Source organism: Ascidia mentula, chromosome 2 (assembly GCF_947561715.1).
Source record: "Ascidia mentula chromosome 2, kaAscMent1.1, whole genome shotgun sequence".
NCBI classification, from domain to species: Eukaryota; Metazoa; Chordata; class Ascidiacea; order Phlebobranchia; family Ascidiidae; genus Ascidia; species Ascidia mentula.
Genome location: NC_138567.1, coordinates 11,187,001 through 11,207,594, shown reverse-complemented (window position 1 = coordinate 11,207,594; position 20,594 = coordinate 11,187,001). Strand labels below are relative to the sequence as shown.

The following is a 20,594-nucleotide window of genomic DNA, read 5'->3' as shown; positions in this document are numbered from 1 at the left end:
TGAAAATCCTCACTTTGAATAACTCGATCACACAATAAGACTAAACACTTGCTAAGCTTGGCAACAAATCCCGTCCGACAAAGTAGATAAAATATTGTTCCTACCTGTACAATTGAAACCGTCTCCAGTATAGCCAGCATTACAAACACATTGATACGATCCTGGAGAATTTACACAGGTTCCATTTGTGTGGCAGAAGTTGGATGAGCCGATGCATTCGTTTATATCTGCATCAAAAAACTAAGCTTTTGCATTGTGAATGCTTTAATTTAGTTTTATTGGAATCAGCTGAAAAGTTAGAAATTCAATAACCCTCGTCGCTCATTAAAACCTCTTATAGGAAAGCAAAAACTGTCAAAGCAGTTCTTATTGCTACAATATGCTAGTAATCAGTAAGATGAGCTAAAACGCCTTTTTACCTGAGCAAACTAAACCATCTCCAGTATACCCTGTGATGCAAGAACATTGAAACGAACCTACAACATTTGAACATGTCGCATTCGTGTGGCACATAGGTGGCGATTGATTGCATTCGTCGATGTCTGTGGAATAATATTTTGGTGAGTGGCATCCAGGGAGGTATTTCTCCTATGTTTCACAATTGCTTAAACTTTCACCATCGTCGCCAAACTACCACTAGTAGAATCTTTTAGATTTGAATCTAAGGTGGCAAATAAGTTGAAAATCCGCACTTTTAATAACTCGCTCACACAAGAAGACTAAACACTTGCTAAGCTTGGCAACAAATCTCGTCCGATAAAGTAGATATAATATTGTTCCTACCTGTACAATTGACACCGTCTCCAGCATATCCAGCATTACAAACACATTGAGGCGATCCCGTAGAATTTACACAGGTTGCACTTGTGTTGCAGAAGTTGGAAAAGCTGCTGCATTCGGCTTATATGTGTGCATCAAAAACAAGAGCTTTTGCATTGTGAATGCTTTAATTTAGTTTTATTGGAATCAGCTGAAAGTTAGAAATTCAATAACCCTCGTCGATCATTAAAACCTCTCATAGGAAAGCAAAAACTGTCAAAGCAGTTCTTATTGCTACTATATGCCAGTAATCAGTAAGATGAGCTAAACGCCTTTTTACCTGCGCAAGCAAAACCATCTCCAGTAAACCCTAAATTGCAAAAACATTTAAACGTTCCCATAACATTTGAACATGTCGCATTCGCGTGGCACACAGGTGGCGATTGACTGCATTCGTCGATGTCTGTAGAATATATGAATAATGTGGATAGCGTTTTATAGCTGAATGATTGCTCTTGCATTCTCAATACCATAATTTAATTTGATTAAAATTAGCAGGAAAGTTAAAAATTCTATACCTTCTTTGATCAATAAACCTCTTTCCTAAAATCGAAAATTACTAAACCAATTTTTATTGCTACAATATGCCAGCAATCAGTAAAATTAGCTAATGCGCCTTTTTACCTGAGCAAACTAAACCATCTCCAGAAAACCCAGTGTTGCAAGAACATTGAAAAATTCCTATAACATTTGAACATGTCGCATTCGTGTGACACACAGGTGGCGATTGACTGCATTCGTCTATGTCTGTAGAATATATGTAAAATGTAAATAGCGTTTTAGAGCTGAATGACTGCTCTTGCATTCTCAACAGCATAATTCAATTGGATTAAAATTAGCTGAAAAGGCAGAAATTTAATCGCTACTCATAAAGATTTGTACTTAAAACTGAAAAATCTTTTAATCAAAGATTGTTCGAGAATTGTGTGTCTTACCAACGCAATCCAACCCGAAGGGAGCAAATCCCGCATTACATTCGCAAGTGAAAGATCCATTTGTATTAACGCACACTGAATTGACCGAGCAGTTTGACTTGCCGCTCGAGCATTCGTTGATATCTACAGGTCATGGATATCATGGATAGTTTTTGAAAAGTGGAAAGCGAAGATGATTTTATATACAATCAATGCTATTTAATTTTAGTTTTTTTTTACCTAAGTTATGCACACCATACAACTATTTGTGTTAAATGCATGGCACTTTATTATCGACGCTATATATGCACTAAATTATATTCACTTCGTAATTTATTAATGTGTTAACACCTCAACAATTTCTAAAACTATAATTGAACTTATCTTATACCAATGCAGGTGGTTCCGTTTTCAGTAAACCCAGTATTACAGGAACATTGAAACGATCCTACAACATTTGAACATGTCGCATTCGCGTGACACACAGGTGGCGATTGACTGCATTCGTCGATGTCTGTAGAAAAATATTTTAATTAGTGGCATCCAGGAAGGTATTTCTCCTATGTTTAACAACTCCCTAAACTTCCACCATCGTCCCCGAACTACCACGTAGTGGAATCTTTTAGATTCGAATCCAAGATGAGAAATAAGTTGAAAATCCACACTATCAATAACTCGGTCACACAAGAAGACTAAACACCTGCTTAGCTTGGCAACAAATCCCGTCCGACAAAGTAGATAAAATATTGTTCCTACCTGTACAATTGACACCGTCTCCAGTATAGCCAGCATTACAAACACATTGAGGCGATCCCGTAGAATTTACACAAGTTGCACTTGTGTTGCACAAGTTGGATGAGGCGCTGCAAGCGTTTATATCTGCATCAAAAATAAAAGCTTTTGCATTGTGAATGCTTTAATTTAGTTTTATTTTCTACTTATTGTTTTTCTTATTCTTATTGCTACTATATGCTAGTAATCAGTAAGATGAGCTAAAACGCCCTTTTACCTGCGCAAACTAAACCATCTCCAGTAAACCCTAAATTGCAAAAACATTGAAACGTTCCTATATCATTTAAACATGTCGCATTCGGGTGGCACATAGGTGGCGATTGACTGCATTCGTCGATGTCTGTAGAATATATGCATAATGAGAACAGCGTTTTAGACCTGAATTCTTAATACCATAATTTAATTTGATTAAATTAGCTTGAAAGGCAGACATTTAATCGTTATTCAGAAAGATTTGCACTAAACACTAAAAAACTTTTTAATCAAAGATTGTTCGAGAATTGTGTGTCTTACCCAAGCAATCCAACCCGAAGGGAGCAAATCCCGCATTACATGCGCAAGTGAAAGATCCATTTGTATTAACGCACACTGAATTGAGGGAGCAGTTGGACATGCCATTCGAGCATTCGTTGATATCTACAAGTCATGGATAGTTATCGAAAAGTGGAAAGCAAAGATGATTTTGTATATAATCAATGCTCTTTAAGTTTATTTTTTTACTTTTTCTGAGTTATGCACACCATACAACTATTTGTGTCAAGTGCATTGCACTTTATCATTGACGCTCCATATTCACTAAATCCCATGCACTTTCGTAATTTATTGTCTGCTAACGCCAAAGTGTTTTCTGAAACTTTAATTAAACTCGTCTTATACCAATGCAGGTTGTTCCGTTTCCAGTATACCGACTACCGCAAAAGCATTCGTATGAACCATTTGTATTGACACATAAGGCATTCACGTCACAATCGTTCAATCCCGAAACACATTCGTCAACGTCTAAAGAATATCGTGAGATCGGTTAAGTTCCGAAATCTATGGTATGGGAACTGGTGATTGCCCTTAGCAATACCTTGTTCGCAAAAGGTCCCAGTATAGTTTTTTGGACACGAGCAGCTGTAGTTGTCAAAACTGTTTCGCTGACAGAAGCCTCCATTCATGCACCCACTAACATTGCCAGTTTGGCACTGGTCGATGTCTGGAATTCGAAAGAACTTTTACATTATTTTCGAATTTCTTTTAGATGAAGTACTTTGTGATTCAAGAAATAAACTAAAAAAAATTGACCAACCTGCGCAATAGCTGATATTAAAACCGACAAGGGGATCGGCGAGAGACGAAGTAAAGCTCAGAAACAATGAATAGGAGATGTTGGAAATTTCGTAAGTTCGCGAGTTTATTTGAGTCAAGGTGTTGGTAGGATTATGCTCCACGAAATGGAATGGGTTTGACGAATTTGTGTCCCGCAAGCTTCCATATGCGTCGTACTCACTATAAGCAAGACAATGGTCCCAAACCCATGCTATTAAACAACTCAAATATTTTTGATAATATTATTGTTAAAATATAGAATTAACAATATATTAAGATAGACATTGCGCAATAGTAGGGACCCAATCATGGCGCGTTCGGGGTTATCGCTCCCCTCACAGGCCATGGCTCCATAAGAAACGCTACAGTGGCAAACAACTCGTTCGTTGGACACACTCAAGTGCTCTTGTCTGGCTCACAGCAATTTGTTCGTTTCAAAATCGTGCAGTTTTCAAGTCTGTGTTATGATAGCAATAATGTGGCTATCGTTCAAAAAACGTGATTTTTAAAATTTTTCCTTGACGGAACCCTATTGAACTCTCCATCCGATTCTCGCACCTTCATTTGCCATACACGCTATAAAGTATTTTAATTACCATCCTTAGTGATTTCGCATCCACCCACTCTTTTTATATAAAACCTAGTTAAAGAGCAATATAGACAAAGAAGGACATTTCATTTAAAAACTACCAAATACAAAATATTAGAAAAAAGTACCTATACCGCTAGATGGTAAAACACATACCTGATGACACGATAAAACCCAGTGGCATTTCCATTGATAGTTACTGATCTTCCAATGTGCAGCACTGAATTTAGGGCATCATTTATCTCGAATTCGTTGAACGTCAAACGAATTGCTGTTGAATTTAGTATGTGATTGCTGAGTTGGTTTATGTGTAAATTTGTTAACTGAGGAAATGCGCTTGTTTACTGCACATTTTTTGATGCAATACATTCCCCACGAAATTCTGGGAACAAAATTCTATACGCACAGACGCTTGTGCTTAATAAAATAGATTTTCAGCCTACCGGAAAGTGGGTGCGAGATGTTCAAATACCACATGAGGAAACCCTCCGATACGTCGGTTGTGTAGTTATTTGGGTAACACGGTGAGAGGATAGTTCCACACACGTTGTTCAATTCAATCACTTCTAGCCCTGGCATGGTCTGAACACATGTGTGTGTTTCTGTGAAAAAATATATTTGGGGAGTTATAAAAATAAATTTGTCTGTCAATAAAATACTATCGTTGGAGTTTACTTTATGTGCATGATTATTCTATGACATCACAAAGACACAAATACTTTCATTCTTTCGTGAAAATTTAACAAAGAACTTATATGTTGTTTTTTTTTTTATTTCTTTTTTACCACACCGGGATTTGAACCAGGATATCCTGGCCACGAATCCCGGTCAGGTTTTCGTCTTAGTATATGGGTCGGGCGCTTGATCAATGCCGCCAATCATTTACATGTTGGTTTAAAATAAGGTTCCCAGGCATAGTTGTGTAGCGCAAAAGAATTTGCCCACTTGTTTGCGTTTCATTTCCAAGTTTCACGCTTTCGTTAAATCACGTATTCTTTTACGCCACGTTCTTTTTCACCTTTTGTTATTTCACCTTCCACCTGTTCATTTAAATGTTTTGTATTGATTTATATTTTTGTATTTATTATTTAAGTGTCTCGAACGCACCAGTCACCGGACGTTGATTTGATATCGTAGCGCTAGCTCCCTTCCTCTCACGTGACACGGTTTGGCCAATGACTGGCGAGAGAAAAGATAAAACCGGACGAACACGAGACGCTAAGAAAAATCGGAGGGCAGACTGTGAGGGGCAGATTGTGATTCGTCGGTGCAATTTTGATAGTTTTATGAACAAGATTTTATCTAAACGATTGTGCTGGAACAGGCTTGTGGTTAGCCGTGAATGCAGCGTCCTGAGAACCAAGGAAAGCGTTTATTTTAAGAAGCGTAACAGTTGCTTAGCGAAACATAGCGATCACATGGTATTTGGATCATTACATTCGCAGGAATAGCATTTAAGCTGGATCAGGCATTTTTTCCGACTTAATGTAGTACCAACTTAACTACGGGAGTTCGGCAGTTGAAGCGGGATACATTGTGGTCAAGGTACTGTAACGTAATTTTACGTTACATAGCAACGTTTGCATTCATGGAAATATGAACTATGGTCACATAACAGCCAGTTTCGTCATCAACGTCCGGAATCTCTTTCCATGGGTTTTTGTGTTAAGGCATTTTACGTAGCGTCTTGTCCAGCATCTCATTTCAAAATGTATAGCAACGGTTGCTTTCTCACGTGATTTGATCTCGTTACTAGTTTCTACGCAACAGCTGTGTTTTTATGTGATTTTATTGGCCAGCTTAAATGTGTCGCCTCAGAGATGTGTCGCTTCATTGTTTTGTGTGAGAGTGCGTCTTTTGTTAACTGTTTGCTGACAGTCAGTTCTTGAATCGCCTTTCTTTCTACGACACTTCGTTCGCTTTGTTTCTCTCCGGTTTAAATAATGAAACTTTCCGTGTGCGTTTAGCTGAGGTGGAGCGGGGCAGTACAACGGTACTGTGCTCTCCTCAGTTCGTAAATTCACTCAGTTTGGCGTTGGTATAATTGCGCATGTTAATTTCGTATCCAAAATTGTTCGTGGTAAATAAATATTGTTGGAATGTTTGCATCAAGTTTCAAGTAAAGTCAGGTTAGGAAAACACAACAATTAGAACTCACGTGCGATCTAATGTCAAATGCGCTAATCAAATAGGATTTCCATCGATTATAAACAATATTGTTAAGACCCGATTCGAGACTCATATTTGACATAACAGATACGCAACAGTACACTGTTGCGCAAAAGCACAAATTTTATCAGAACTCCACTTGAGGAGAAAATTTGGCTGATCCGATTTGATTTCAATGCCTTGGCTGCTATGCCTGCGAACCCAATTATCCACAACTGTAATCGTAAAAACTTGCTCAGTAGGGCGATCCTGCTGATCACGCGAAAACATGAAACAAAGACTAAGTTACAAAAAATTCACAACATTACGTGTGAACAAAGGTATACAAGAATCAATAATTTAATATGTATCCCGGTGATGGAAACCAGTTTTAGTTTTCAACGAACTATAGTCCAAGTAATGTTCTTACCGACTTTTGAATAGAACTTAAAGTTTGGAGTCGTTGTTGCTAGTCCATTTATCACAATAATCAATGCTGCGAACGAAGCGCAAAACAACATTTTTTCAGTTGATCCCTTGCCCTGCACTTGCTTAGTATTTCTACCAACTGATAGTTACTGCTTTGAATAACGCGTTTATCACTGGTGCAATCCTGAGAAAGGGACCTTATCGGTATTCCTGGTGTTGAAAAAAATGTCTACTGGGAAGATTCAAATAGAAAAAAGGCTTTTGGGGGGCTTTGGATGATGTCATGTCTACCGTGCCAACCCTCCACCGCATAGACAAAAGCAGCAACCTTATTCCCACGATTTCCATGAGTTACGAATCGTCAAGGTAGTTGGTACATGCTATTGAAAATGCTTGTTATACCAATTTGTCAGCAACAACATTTTTTTGACTTTATTTAAACTATCTCCACAACACCTTCCAATGTCGTTTTACATATACTGTAAGGAAAGCAAAATTAAACTGGTATTGCGTCCATGTTTAAATGAGCTGTCGGATGGATATGCTGCATTACAATTTCTTTTCTTTTCTGCAAAAAAGTTGCGATTTTCCGCCATGACTTAGTTATTGGAACTGCCTTCCTTTATCGATGTGCATCAACATTTTCAAAGCTGCTTCAACTTTTTTTTATTCATGCTTCGCGTACGTTTATTCTGCTCACAAAAACGTACGAATATATACACATGAGGTTATCCAAATCATCACAATTCAGTCATAGACCATGTTCAAATGATCTCGTGCATGTTTTTTCACTTAGATGACCTAATTGGTTGTAGACATGGTTGGGCCGGGCGTGCTGGACTGTGTCTGGCTGCTGCTGGTGCGAGAAGTAAAGGATTCCAGCCCACAGGGACACCCAAAACCTTGTAGCATTCTTCGAATGCCAATTTGGACTTCGTTTTTCCTTACAACGGTAACAAGAAAGATACCGACGCCCTTTGAAATATATGACATTAAATTCCAGTCAGCTGTAACTTCAAAACTAAGCAATTTGCCCGTCACCAAATAGTCATTGATGTATAACAAGCATATCGGTTTACAAATTGGATAAACGTACCTGCAATGCGACAACTATTGAAAACAACCAACTCATGATTGTGAGATATTGTTGACTATCTGATATCATCATAAAGAAAGCGAAGAACCAACATATGCCTAGGGTTATTCCTGTCATAGCAGCGATCTTGACATGGTGTTTCATGGAAGTTGTCCGCTGTACATCAACCTTTTAATAAAAGACAATCATCAATAATTCCAATGGCTATCTGCTCTGAGAGGGTTTCGATAGCCGTCAACCAAGATCTCTTTACTCATTGCACTAAAACTAGACTGCAGCGGTGTACTTACGTCCGATCGTTTTTTACACGCCAACTCCCTCATGACCAACACAAACACAACTATATTAAAAAGCAACATAGTTCCGAAAGGCAGGAGAAATGAGAAGTATAGGGAGTTTCCTTTGATCCAGCACATGTTCTCAGCTAAGTAGGATGATACGAAGGCTGATGGGGGTTCTGCGATTAACAAATACTAAAATTAAACGCTTACAGGTCCAGTCCTAGATTTTAGGAGGATTATGTTACCGACAGTCACATATTGTTTGTTATACTGGGTAGAAATTGGTCATACCCCGTCCGTAAATCGGTGACATCTTCGAAGGTTGCTTTGTAGCCTCCACTGCGATTGCGTTGATAGCAACAACAATTGCTGGAACACCGCATGCAAGGACAGCAGCTTTTTTGAGATAATGTGAACTCCACGTGTGGAACACCTGCATGTATTGCAACACTTTGCTTCATACCTGTATCTAAACTGTTCAGTTAAAACAGCCTGAAAGACCTTGATATTCAGCGAAAATATCGTAATTGGGTGTACAGATGGTGTGAAAATGACTTTAATTGTATTGTCCCAAGAAAAAAAACAGATTAAAATATATTTACCTTCACAACTGACATATAGAGAAAATGGGCATAAACCACCATCCACCCCCACGCAGTGAGCAGGAAGTAATGGAGCAACATAGCTACAGCCACGCAACCGGATTCGTGTTCACGTTTGTCGACACCGATGATAAATACGAGGTAGACGAGTGCGAGCACAGCACATATGTTCATTAAAATTTTCACTGGTCGTCGTTTTCGTATATCTCTGTCGAGAAATAAAGTATGTTGTGTTAACAGGTTGCATTTACTTCAGATGCACTAGCAAGTTGCAAATCAGTTACAATACAACTAGAAGGAATCTGCTTCGAAACAAATTGCAATTACTTGATGTGTGTGCATAAATCTAAGATTAACATTTTTCTACATTGTAATAGCTGTGTTCTGGTTTTTCGATTCGCATCTCACCATATTGGCAAAAATTCGATGGTACATTTGCTTACCTTACGACAACCAACGCAATCAAGGTGCACAAAAGACACACGATGGATAACGACGCACAAACGTATGACACTATCTGTAGAGAGATGTGAGCTTCTATTTCAGTGATGCTCTGCAGAACAATAATTTTCCTAGTGTGCAAGGTGGACGTATGCGGGTCAGCGCGATGCCGATAGAACATCACGTGCATATTGATACTTACCACCAACAGCGCAAAGTTTGTGAGATGATCGCATCTGCACTTCGGCGGCCGAGTTTCAGCCAAAAGGAAACACCCCTCCGTAGACCACCTTTTGAGCGTGAAATTCCAAAACACGCAAGTGTGATTCACGAACATTGCCTGCAATGTTACGCGAGGGTAAACTTTAATAGTTTGGTCTCCAAAGCTTTATATGGTTGATTTGTCTGGAATGTTGGCGCGAAACGCTACATTTCTCAAATCAATACCTGCAGTGTGGAATCATTTTGATTAAATCCCTGGTTTGTAGCTTCCTTGTATGTTATTAGTACTGGTTCCTGAAAATGTTCTGTCGGCGTCAGACCATCATTCCCGCGAACTTGTGCAGAAACAACCTGTTGAATTTATAAAGAAGCTTTGATATTTTCCATTTAATTTTTTCCGTTCTGTTGTCTGTTTATTATCATATAGATTTCCGCATTTGTAGTTGTCGGAGTTGCTTTTTTGTTTAGGCTGATGAGAATCACTTACAATGCTGTTGGAGCTGACTTCATCGGACGGGAACAACCTGTTTGACGTGTGCACCAGAAAAACCCCAGTAATCGTATCGTTTTGTTCAGTCATTTGCAGAGCAATTGCTTCGTGAGGAATGCTTATAGATACCGGAGACTCAAGATTGCCATTCGCATCGTACAATACCGGTTGGTAGGTGACGGGTGCGTTTTCATTTGGTATTTTCTTGACCTGGTTAATAGGAATTATTGGTCGCGTGTAACATACAAATATGTTCTGTTAGTTGATCGCTTACCATCGCAGCAATACCCGTGGTAAGAACACTAATATTACTGGTAGTGTTCTGCAACTGAAGCCGGAATCCAAGCTCACTGAGCGACTGGATAAAGCTCGTCACATTTTCAAGCGATTGCTCGTTGTTGACATTCTGTGGCAAGTACTGTGTCACGTGATCCCCAATTTCCACAACACGTTGGAAAGAAAACGCCGAAAGCTAAAAAGTGTTGAATTAATGTGGGAAATTTAACTTAAATTTAGCTGATACGAACTGGAATGGTGGTCGCTGTGTTAATTTCATTGACAAAGTTTATTGTTGCTTGTGCGTCTCCTGTACTCAAAACTGCAACATCTGCCGTCAGTGTGTCGAGTTGAAGCAATATCTGTTCCAATTCAGTGGAATTTATTGCGGAAACATCAGTCTACAATTCAAAAAAAAATTGTTGTTTTCTGTTATTATTGCCAACTTCTTAACATTATTTGTTTATTTATTTTGATCACTATTTTATCTTTCATGGCAACTGCTTTTACCGCGGTCAAAATGTCAGTGATTGAAGTGTTTGTGCAAGTGATTTCGGAGAGTTTTGACACATCAAAACTTCCGTATCTCAATCCTCCAATAGATTGGCTTACGCAAGGAATGAAGGCAATTGGTTGATCTGAAATATTCAAGAAAGCCTCCACTCAGTAAACAAATAATCAACAAGGCAGCTTTTACTAAGTGAGGAACATTTGAAAATGAATTGAACAACATAGTATAACTTACTACTAAATTGACAGCGCGTTTCTGAATAGGCCACTAATCCAGCAAGAGTTTTGGGAAATTGTAGTATATTTCCGTTTCGATCTGTAATATTTCTTGCAGAGCACGCCACTGCAAACAACAACCGCCTTAAATCGGTCCTAATCCTTAGGATAGTACAAGAAAGTTACCAGAACAGTTTGAGGTTGTGCACACGCACTCTGCCACCATGTTTTGTCCTCTGTCTGGCACAAACATCTGACAAACAGACACCCTGTCACAAAAAATGCTATCACAGGTAGGTTCTTCTGTACAAAACAAACAACAGTTACATTTGAAGTGGGGAATGGATCCATAATCACTTACTTTCGGTGCGGATTTCGTTTGAAAATTCGGTCAAAGGCGACATAACACCGTCGACCACAGATCTAAATGCGACCTGGAGAGATCTGCCAGGTGGTAACGGCCCATTACAAATCATTGATGTTTGATTGCGATCGCAAGATGTATTTCGTCCTATAAAGTTAGAAAAATATAGCAATATTAAACCAATATATACTGTACGTCATATACGTGGCTTTTCATCAAGCCGTATTGTGCAAGTTTGTGATCACAACAAAGAACTTCCATGCCCTACCCACTATAAAACGTTGATTGTCTGAAGTTAGAACTCTGGATGAAATGGTTGTGCACATCAGGATTTCCGCGATGTATGGCCCGATTGTAGTTTGGTCAATAGAGGTTGCCCAAGTCCCGATGTTTGCTGCTAAACACAGACAAAATAACTATGTTCTGCAAACGCTTGCAGTACAATCATTCTAAATCTGCAAAGGGAAATATAAAAATATAGAGCTATGTCTGTTTAGTAACTTCTAACACGTGCTATTTTATGTCACAATGATAAAAATACCAAAATATTACTTTTAGCACCTGAGCTGGAAGCCGTTTCTCGTACAATAACTTCAACGTTTACAATTTCGTGGTATGTTTCCGAAAAATAATCCGACAAAGATATGCAAGGATTTCCCACTGCGAACTGATTTTGCCTCGAGCCACTTGTCAAATATTGGCTGACCTGAACATCTGGACGAACCCCTGGTATTGGATGAGGTGGCAATGCTGCAAGTCAATATTTCTTTTTGGGAAATTTAAGGATTTATTTTCTGGGATGCAAAAGGGCTACAATCCAGTTCAATTCACATCCATTAGGTCTTTTTAACTTGTGTGATCTTATTTGTTTTGAACCCAACGCAAGTTTCTACCTGTGCAATTTCTCCCGTCGCCGGTATAGCCCGCGATACAAGCGCACAGGAAAGTCCCAGGTGAGTTCATGCATTCTGCGTTTGAAAGGCACGGGCTGTTACGCTGGCGGCACTCGTCGATGTCTGCAAAAAGTCTGCAATTGTATTGCACTTCGAAAAAATCCCTAATTATTTTTTAAAAAACGGTCATAAATATCTAACTTGCCCGAAACAAAACTGTTTTAATTAGCAGCAAAATAACCTAATTTAGTATGACTGAATATGCAAACACCATTCTATTTCAGCAACGATAAGTTTCGTAAGAACGACAAGTACCATGACATTGAGTTCCGTTTCCTGTAAATCCCAAACTACATCGGCAAGCAAACGATCCAAGGAGGTTCATGCAATCAGCTTGACTATGACAGTTGTTCTGGCCGGATTCACATTCATTAATGTCTGCGAACATATGATTTTTTTAACAATAAAGACGAAATTCGTGCAATGTGTGGTGTTGTGTTATACCTTCGCACGTTCTGCCATCGCCAGTAAATCCTTCAGTACACATGCAAGCGAAGCTGGATGGTACGTCGATGCATACGGAGTTAGCAGGACAATTATCCAAACCGAGCTCACATTCTGCAACATCTGTCATGGAAATCTAATTCTTGTACTGCATCCGTCACGGTTGTTGAAAATTGCAGACACAAAGATTACTCAACTATGTACAGGGTTTCTACACCTTTCTTCTTTCCAAGATTTGGTCTTATTTGTGGTTGGGCGTCCTTATTTCAAATTATATTTTTTTTATGTTAGTCACAGGCCACCTTATGCGTTTAATATAATATGATTTAGCCCAAACAACGCCATATGCTTGATGTTCTCACACCCCTAAAAATTTTACCATGTCAAAATCTCAAGTAGTGCAGCATTGTATTTTATTTCTATTCATTCGCCCTTATGGTCGGTTTGGGATGGATTGCAACCCTGCCTATATAGATGTTGCCAAACTTTCCATTTGAAACGCGTAAAAATCTGTTTTCAAAACAATGAAAATACCTTCACAGTTTCTTCCGTCGCCAGTGTATCCAGTGTTACAAACACAAGTAAAACTGCCGACTGGTTCATTTAAACAGGAAGCATTCACGTGACAATCGTCCAGTTCTTGGTGACATTCGTTAACATCTGAAACGACAGTATGTGGTCAATGTAACCTAATGCTGGTGACTGCTGGGGCAATTGACAATAGGTTAAGCGTGTCGTTATACCGAAACAAATTCTTCGTGTGGTTAGAAAAGTAGTGGGACCCGGCATTGAAATGATAATGGGTTTTGGAAACTATAACCTAGCAATTGCATTGTTGCACCTTCGCATTCTGTTCCGTTCCCTGATAATCCGTTGTTGCACGTGCACGTATAAGTTCCCGACGGGTCGTTTGCACAACTCGCGTTTTCGTGACAATCATGTAAATTTAGAACACACTCGTTCACGTCTGCGAAAAAGACACAAGTCAAAATTTTTGAATAAGGGCGCAAGTTCAAATGTATACACTTTTTTTACTTTAATCAATGCTGTATTTTATCAATGCTTTTACTTTACCTTCGCAGAAGGTTCCGTTTCCAGTGTAACCTGTTTGGCATCTGCACTCAAACGATGCCTGGGTGTTTATACAAAGGGCTTCGCTGTGACAGTTCTGGCCATTTTGTGCGCATTCGTTTATATCTGTAAAATAGAGTAAATTTTGAGCAGTTTCTATTTTAAACAGCGAGGAAAGCTGTGAAAAATATTTATTCTTGTTAATGCATACTAATTAATTTTGTGATTTAGCCATGGTGGACGAATGGCGATGACCCCTTGATTAGGAAAATATACGGAAACTTGCAAGTTATTACAAATTTCCCACCCACGCACTGAATTCCATCTCCGGTAAATCCGTCACTACAAGTACATGAGAAATTTCCCACTGGTTCATTAGAGCACGTTGCGTTCGCGTGACAACTATGTGTGTCAAGAACACATTCATCGATATCTGCGCAAATAAAGCCGTTACTGTGTGAAGCAAAATACATTGACAATGAACGTGAAAACTCCCGTTGTATATTTTACTGGGTAAATCAGAATACTGGTCTATTGACCTCAGCAACAGATCTATGCTTACCTGCACAATTGGGTGGGCTTCCTGTAAATCCAGTAACGCAAACGCACGTGAAGCCACCGGCCAGGTTTTGACATGAAGCATTCTCCTGGCAGTTATGAAGGTCAAGCGCGCACTCGTCAATATCTAAAGATAGTTTCTTCAATTTGGATATTTTTGGCGATTAACGCGTGGTGTCTAACCCTGGCAGCTGACTCCACTTCCCATATAACCGGGAAGGCATGAACAGGACCAAGATCCGTTTGTGTTCTCGCAGGCACCATTGACCCGATCACAGTTGTTATCACCTGTTTCACATTCGTTGACGTCTACAGACAAGCGAGAAAATAAAAACTAAAGTTTATTATATTAGAGGTTCTAAACGTAAAAACTTTCGTTTAATGTTAACAGATTTTTTGTAAAGGTAAATTTGTACAAACGAGTGCTGGGAAAATCAGTTCTACCAACCGGTGCAGTTGAATCCATCACCAGCATAACCGGGATTACAAGTACACACAAACGAACCGGGAATGTTGCGACACGTTGCTAAAATATCACACACTTGATTGGAACATTCATCGATATCTAAACCAAATTGTGAGAGTTACTTTAAGGCCTAATATATCATGTGTGGTTTACTTACTGGTTTGGCAATTTTGTCCCGTGTACCCAGAACAATCGCTACAGCTGTATCCGAAAAACTGTGTGCTGCACGTACCACCATTTAGGCAAGGATTTGGTGTGCAGTCGTCTGCATCTGGTTACGAAACAGACTTTGGAATAGTTTATAAAAAGCGCCATACATTATATAGTACCTTCTTTAAACCTCAGTAAGAATCCCGTTTTCGTAACGTTTTCGTTGCTGTAAAAATGCACGTACATCTGGTTGGTATTAAAAGTGAAATCCTGTCCGTTGGAAACATTTCCAGTGACCTAAAAATATATATTTTTTAATTTAGCATACATATCCAATAAGTAACAAACCAACATTTATTCGCTGGGGCTCTGTTACAGTGTAATTAGTGTTGTTGTTGAAGAAAATGAAATCTTTTTCCCGCTCGACATCCAGGTAAAGAAATGTAAATCTTATAGCGGAAACTAGAAAAGAATAATTGAACAACAGTTGTGCTACTCATGAGAATAGGCACTTAAACACCTTTTATAATGCATGTATTGTGCAAAACAGCCATTACAAACCACCGAAAAGTGACCTAACTAGAGGATATGCAAAGAGTTATAGGTTACCTGAAGAATTTGCAGTAAAGTCGATGTGCCAGGTTACTAATTCGTTCACCCGGTAGTAGATGGAAGAGTTGCGAAAAGTGGGCCACTCCAGGAAACCGGGCACATTACAAGTAGTCGCACTGGTCACATTGCCACGACAGTATGCACCTAAATTTGTATATTGCTATAATTTGCAGCAATCCGCAGAAATAAAAATACCTAAGACCTTTTGCAAAAATAGTCAAGAATTAGACAGGTTCACTAGTTGTAACCTTAACGAAAAACTTACCCGAGCAACTGAGTCCGTCACCCCGATAACCTTCATTGCACGTACAAGTGAACGAGCCTTGAGTGTTGATACACAGAGCATTTGTGTCACATGGATTTGTCTCATTGCATTCATTGATATCTAATCAAAAAAAATCAGGCTTAGGGCTTCTGTCTAGATTTTGTACATACTTGTAATTAAGTAGACAAACACGATTAGCCTTTAAACTTGACCTCTGTGTTATTTACCTATACAGTTGTTCCCAAGCATTCTAAACCCGGTTTTACATGGACAAAGGTGGGATCCGTTGGTGTTGATACAAAATGAGTTCGGGGAACAAATGTTTGATGTTAAGCATTCGTCGATGTCTAAACATGAGAATATTGTTTAGTTTGCTTCTTTATTTCACATACCCTTTCACAGAGAGCTATTAAAATGTATACTGTCTACCTTTGCATGCACTACCGTTTCCCATAAAGCCGATTTTGCAAGCACATAGAAATGAGCCGTTAGTATTGGAGCAATTGGCATTTGCATCACAGTTGTGTAATCCAACCTCGCATTCGTCCACATCTGAAAAGAAACATGTGACTTGACAATCATTTAATGATTCCAAAAAATTAGTTTTCGGTTCACCTGCTTCGCAGAGACTTCCTGAGTAGTTCCCCGGGCACGAGCAAGCGTAATTATTAAATGAATTCCTTGAGCAAAATCCTCCGTTGAGACAAGTTCCTATCTTGCCTGTTCTGCATTGATCCACATCTGTTCGAAACAAAATCTGATCAGAAGTCCTAAGCAACAGAACAAAGCGTGCACGATTACCACTTTGGGGATTATGAAACAGCACACAGCAGTACGTAGCTATATTTTTTCTAAACCAAAATAGCACGAAAGTGGTGCAATGCATAGCCTTTTAGGTAAATAATTTTATTTACTTTAGATTTTTTTTGCACTTTTTAAGTTCAGATACAGCAGATTGTTTACTACAAATCCGATTCGTAAATTGGTTTCTTTTTCGCACACTGAAGCACTAACCGACGCAATAACTGATATTAAATCCAGATAATGGTTCGGCAAGACTTGAGTAGAAACTCATAAACAGTGGTTCGACGTTCGTGATTTCATATGTTCGGGAAGATGAGTTAAGCGGAAAACCGTCCGCAGCCAAGAAGGTAAATGGTTTTAGGGAAACGTCCCCAGTTAAACTTCCAAATACTCTAAAATCTCTGTAACGCAAACGTAATGCTTTTAAAAAAAGTTTCAAAAATTTGTTGATTTTTGTATAGTAGGGTATGTTTGTACACACTTTTCAAGTATTTTTTATGTATACCGCAGGCAATGCAAAATTGTGCGCCATAAGATCAAGCTCGGTTTGTTTGCAATTCTGTTTGCCAATGACATGTTTTGTCCGACATTAGATATTGACAGAGGCCGGTTACATGACGTCAAACCCTTGGAACCAAAAAGCAGGTGTTAATATTTCTATTCCGATTTTCAAACGGAAATTTTATAACTCTATGACATTACGAAAAGGTCAAAGATGTTTGTGATAATAACATTACCAAGAAATGTCTTATTCTCAGTTACGTTTCACGGATCATCAGACACATTTAACCGGGGCACAAACTGTACAGCGATATATAGGCAATCTGCCCCCTTTCAAAATAACGTTTTCGTTTGAGACGTTGATTTCTTACGATAGTTGAAAATACCTGGTGATGCTAAAAGTGTTGGAAGCGGTTTGAAGTGATCTCCCAATAAAGAGCACACCTCCCAAAGAGTTTGTTTCAAACGCATGGAATGTGAGTCGAATAGCTAAAAAAAACGCTTTGGTTAGGGCACACCGCAGAACCGTTCCACCTCGTAGCAAGGTCTTTGTAAACTGCAAGCACGTGCTACTTTATAGAAACCTGGCAATGTTTCTTCACTTCTTCACACTTATCGAGTCAACATTAAAAACTTTTTACAATTTCCCAAAAATGGTTACATTTATTACATCTGATGAAGCAAGAGGATCTCGCAAAAGCTCGTGTGTTTTAGAAAATAAAAATCATTCTGTTCAGTGCTAAAACGGAATAGTCCAGTTCAGTGTCACAAGACTAATTCGGCTTATTAAATAACGCAATTTACCAGTGCACCACTAGGCCTATATACCAGATATGGGCGTCGACGTGTTAAGATTCCACAACAAAAAGCCTTCGGTGACATCAGTCGGGTAGTTTTGTGGGTAACAAGGAGAAAAGATGGATCCACAAGCGTTCCGCAACTGAATAACTTCCAACATGGGTCGAGTTGTAACACACGTGTGTTTTTCTGAAAAAAAGGCGTCCATGTTTAAGGTAATTCTAAGTATGCATTCAATGCAGTCCAAGTTATAAAACTTTATCATTTGCCTCTCACAAATTATAAAAAAACTAACCTACGTCTGCATACAGTGAGAAAGATACATCGATCAATTGTCCCGATGTGGCGGAACACAATATCGCAAGCAGCAACACAAACATCACTGATACCTCAACTATAACTATCGCCTCTCCCACAACTAAAAGCATCAGTATAATGCTTGCATAGTACAAGAGCTAAGTTACCCTTTACGGTTCGTTGCATGTCACCGCAATGGGGCTCTCTTGTTCTTAAGTTCTCAGCAGACGTAACGCTACAGTGATATACACGATGCAGCATCACATACCATAAAAATGGATCACTATGTTGATCGTCATTCGCGAAGTAAGATTCATATAAATGGTTTTAATCTGCCTTATACTGCAAACATTTCACCATTTTAAACAGCCCCATCGTTTTGTGATATAAGCCGAAGAGTGCAAAGTCCAACTCGTATGTGGCTTTTAAAACGATTCATAAATACCAAACGATTTTAGCATGTGATGTGGTTAAGCATATTTTCCAATGCTGTTAATAGCGAAATGGTAATTTGCAATGTTTATCTAGTAAAAGGTGAAAACTGGTGATTTTTTTAAACGGTAAGAATGTCATGGTTGAGTAGCAAAGCATGCGACCTGGGTCTGATGTGGATGCTTGATTTCTCACGTGGCAGAATAAAAAAATACATACTTTATGAATATATCGATGTTATTTCCGTTTCCAATCTTTTAGGCTAAAAAATACATTAATCAGTAGTTCAAATGTTCCATAAATAAGGAGATTTATAAGCAACAATCGCATTGCGCTATATGATATTGTATCAAACAAAATGCACCGGAAGGCAGTATGGCAGTGTGTCAAAAGATTTGATAATTTGTCTTGTGTTGGTGTCGCTGTATATGGACGGAATGCCTATAGCCAGTCATCCAAATTCTTTTTTCATCCTCGAGGTGCTATGATGGTTACGCATCGCTGCGCAGGGGACCAAGGTTCAGTGGAAATTGCTGGAGCGGAAAGACGGACAAAAGTGCTACACCTAATCTGCCGAACAAAAAATTCCTGCCATCGTTTTGAGGAACGGTAAGAAACCTTTCGATCTGTACTTTGTTGTCGGCCCTGAAATAACGATCAAAAACGAAATATCAAAATTAAATTACACATTTCTTGGAGGAAGTGATTAACTTCGTTCGCTTTGGGTAATTTATTTACAATTATGTTTGTGAAATATGGTTTACACGGGTTTAAGCAAAAATTGCTTTGTCGTGTCTTTGTTTTTCGCATAAACGCATTGCAAAGTACGTTTTGATTCTCTGCGATTCGTCAGCACTACGAAATGGAAGCGAAAGTTGAATTAAATTGGCGAAGTCCATTTTTTTATGTCAAGGGTGGATCGCTTGCCTTCCTAGGGCCCCGAGCAAAATCGCAATGCGGCCGCGTTGGCCGCTTGCAGGTGTACCGTTGCATCGACCTGCTGAGACAGAATAAGGAAAAATGTGTGTTTGCTGTTTTATATTTCTTTTGACCTGGCAAGAATGTCGGGGTTGGAAGACAAACAATTTTAACGCAGGACGACCGTTGCGTTTTCTCAGCTTGTTGGAAAGCACCAGGGTTTGTAACAACGGCGATTGTGCACCCGACCAACGCAAGGAATTCGGTTGGAAAGCACCATCAGGGTTCATTTCGACGGTGATTGTGCACCCGACCACCGGAAAGAGTTCGGGTTGCGCAGAGGCTGGTAAAGATTTCTCATAATCAAAACCATTGCATATTACGAGATGTTACTTTGAAATCCTGCAAATGTGGATGTATTTCTGTGAGCTGCACACAAATGGTCACTGTTTCGACCTACAAGGTCTCATCAGTGCAGCTTGTTGTGGCTTTGGATGACTATGGACAATTTTATACGTCGAAACAGTGGCCAGAATTCATTTTATTGGCCTTCTTACCTCTTCATGAGGATTTATTTGTTCATAGCTCGGTGTTCATTTTAGGATATCATCAATACATCGCGTTATGATTATATGTTACCAAGCGCAGTTTTGGCCTGAAGGACGAGTACCTGCTTGGAATGCGATAAAGCCCTGTCTGTTATACGCAGCAACAACAACTTACCGGAAAGTACCACGACCGTCTGTCAGGGTTATTTCCATGAATCCCGTGAAATGTCAGCTCGCGACCACGCTGGGCAACTTAAAACTTTAGCATATAGGTTGT

The 20,594-nt window shown here is 39.2% G+C and overlaps 2 protein-coding genes across 5 annotated transcripts in view; both read right to left on the bottom strand.

Annotated features, from left to right (window-relative positions):
* LOC145890103 (uncharacterized) overlaps window positions 1–7,130 on the bottom strand; it is a 32,790-nt gene extending 25,660 nt beyond the window's left edge. The window contains exons 1-16 of the mRNA XM_082981142.1: window positions 7,004–7,130; window positions 4,869–5,027; window positions 4,582–4,696; window positions 3,817–4,016; window positions 3,598–3,723; window positions 3,402–3,524; window positions 3,039–3,161; window positions 2,743–2,865; window positions 2,490–2,612; window positions 2,125–2,247; window positions 1,755–1,877; window positions 1,444–1,566; window positions 1,100–1,222; window positions 784–900; window positions 420–542; window positions 105–227 (exon numbers count right to left, since the gene is read on the bottom strand). Of these exons, the coding sequence (XP_082837268.1) occupies window positions 105–227; window positions 420–542; window positions 784–900; window positions 1,100–1,222; window positions 1,444–1,566; window positions 1,755–1,877; window positions 2,125–2,247; window positions 2,490–2,612; window positions 2,743–2,865; window positions 3,039–3,161; window positions 3,402–3,524; window positions 3,598–3,723; window positions 3,817–4,016; window positions 4,582–4,696; window positions 4,869–5,027; window positions 7,004–7,094 (2,038 nt within the window). The 5' untranslated portion in view covers window positions 7,095–7,130. The remainder of the gene's footprint in view (window positions 1–104; window positions 228–419; window positions 543–783; window positions 901–1,099; window positions 1,223–1,443; window positions 1,567–1,754; window positions 1,878–2,124; window positions 2,248–2,489; window positions 2,613–2,742; window positions 2,866–3,038; window positions 3,162–3,401; window positions 3,525–3,597; window positions 3,724–3,816; window positions 4,017–4,581; window positions 4,697–4,868; window positions 5,028–7,003) is intronic.
* A 531-nt stretch (window positions 7,131–7,661) lies between these two features.
* On the bottom strand, window positions 7,662–18,531 carry LOC145889534 (uncharacterized). 4 transcript variants are annotated; one of them, XM_082980504.1, is made up of 39 exons: window positions 18,418–18,531; window positions 18,153–18,311; window positions 17,711–17,813; window positions 17,034–17,224; window positions 16,635–16,760; window positions 16,449–16,571; window positions 16,247–16,366; window positions 16,020–16,139; window positions 15,752–15,898; window positions 15,495–15,604; window positions 15,322–15,439; window positions 15,150–15,263; window positions 14,975–15,091; window positions 14,710–14,835; window positions 14,531–14,653; window positions 14,276–14,401; window positions 13,972–14,094; window positions 13,739–13,864; window positions 13,432–13,557; window positions 12,898–13,020; window positions 12,709–12,831; window positions 12,394–12,516; window positions 12,053–12,250; window positions 11,769–11,897; window positions 11,498–11,647; window positions 11,323–11,439; window positions 11,156–11,263; window positions 10,921–11,048; window positions 10,662–10,811; window positions 10,409–10,606; window positions 10,132–10,344; window positions 9,870–9,995; window positions 9,625–9,762; window positions 9,425–9,534; window positions 8,982–9,189; window positions 8,671–8,812; window positions 8,389–8,555; window positions 8,099–8,266; window positions 7,662–7,977 (listed from the first exon to the last, which is right to left on the bottom strand). In XM_082980504.1, exons 1-39 carry the CDS (start codon window positions 18,500–18,502, stop codon window positions 7,804–7,806), a joined length of 5,376 nt encoding a protein of 1,791 aa, XP_082836630.1. In that variant the 5' UTR covers window positions 18,503–18,531; the 3' UTR covers window positions 7,662–7,803. The 4 variants fall into 4 exon arrangements, with proteins under 4 accessions (XP_082836630.1, XP_082836631.1, XP_082836632.1 ...); XM_082980505.1 differs by having other exon boundaries at window positions 11,769–11,894; XM_082980506.1 differs by having other exon boundaries at window positions 12,062–12,250.
* Window positions 18,532–20,594: the final 2,063 nt, after the last annotated feature.

Bases quoted from the DNA above. Each gene is read 5' to 3' on its own strand.
- LOC145889534 (XM_082980504.1), bottom strand. From the start codon at position 18,502: ATGTTTGTGTTGCTGCTTGCGATATTGTGTTCCGCCACATCGGGACAA. The intron at 12,832-12,897 runs GTATAACACAAC...ATATGTTCGCAG, and splicing joins CGATGGCAGAACGTGCGAAG to ACATTAATGAATGTGAATCC. The intron at 12,517-12,708 runs GTACTTGTCGTT...GACTTTTTGCAG, and splicing joins AAACGGAACTCAATGTCATG to ACATCGACGAGTGCCGCCAG.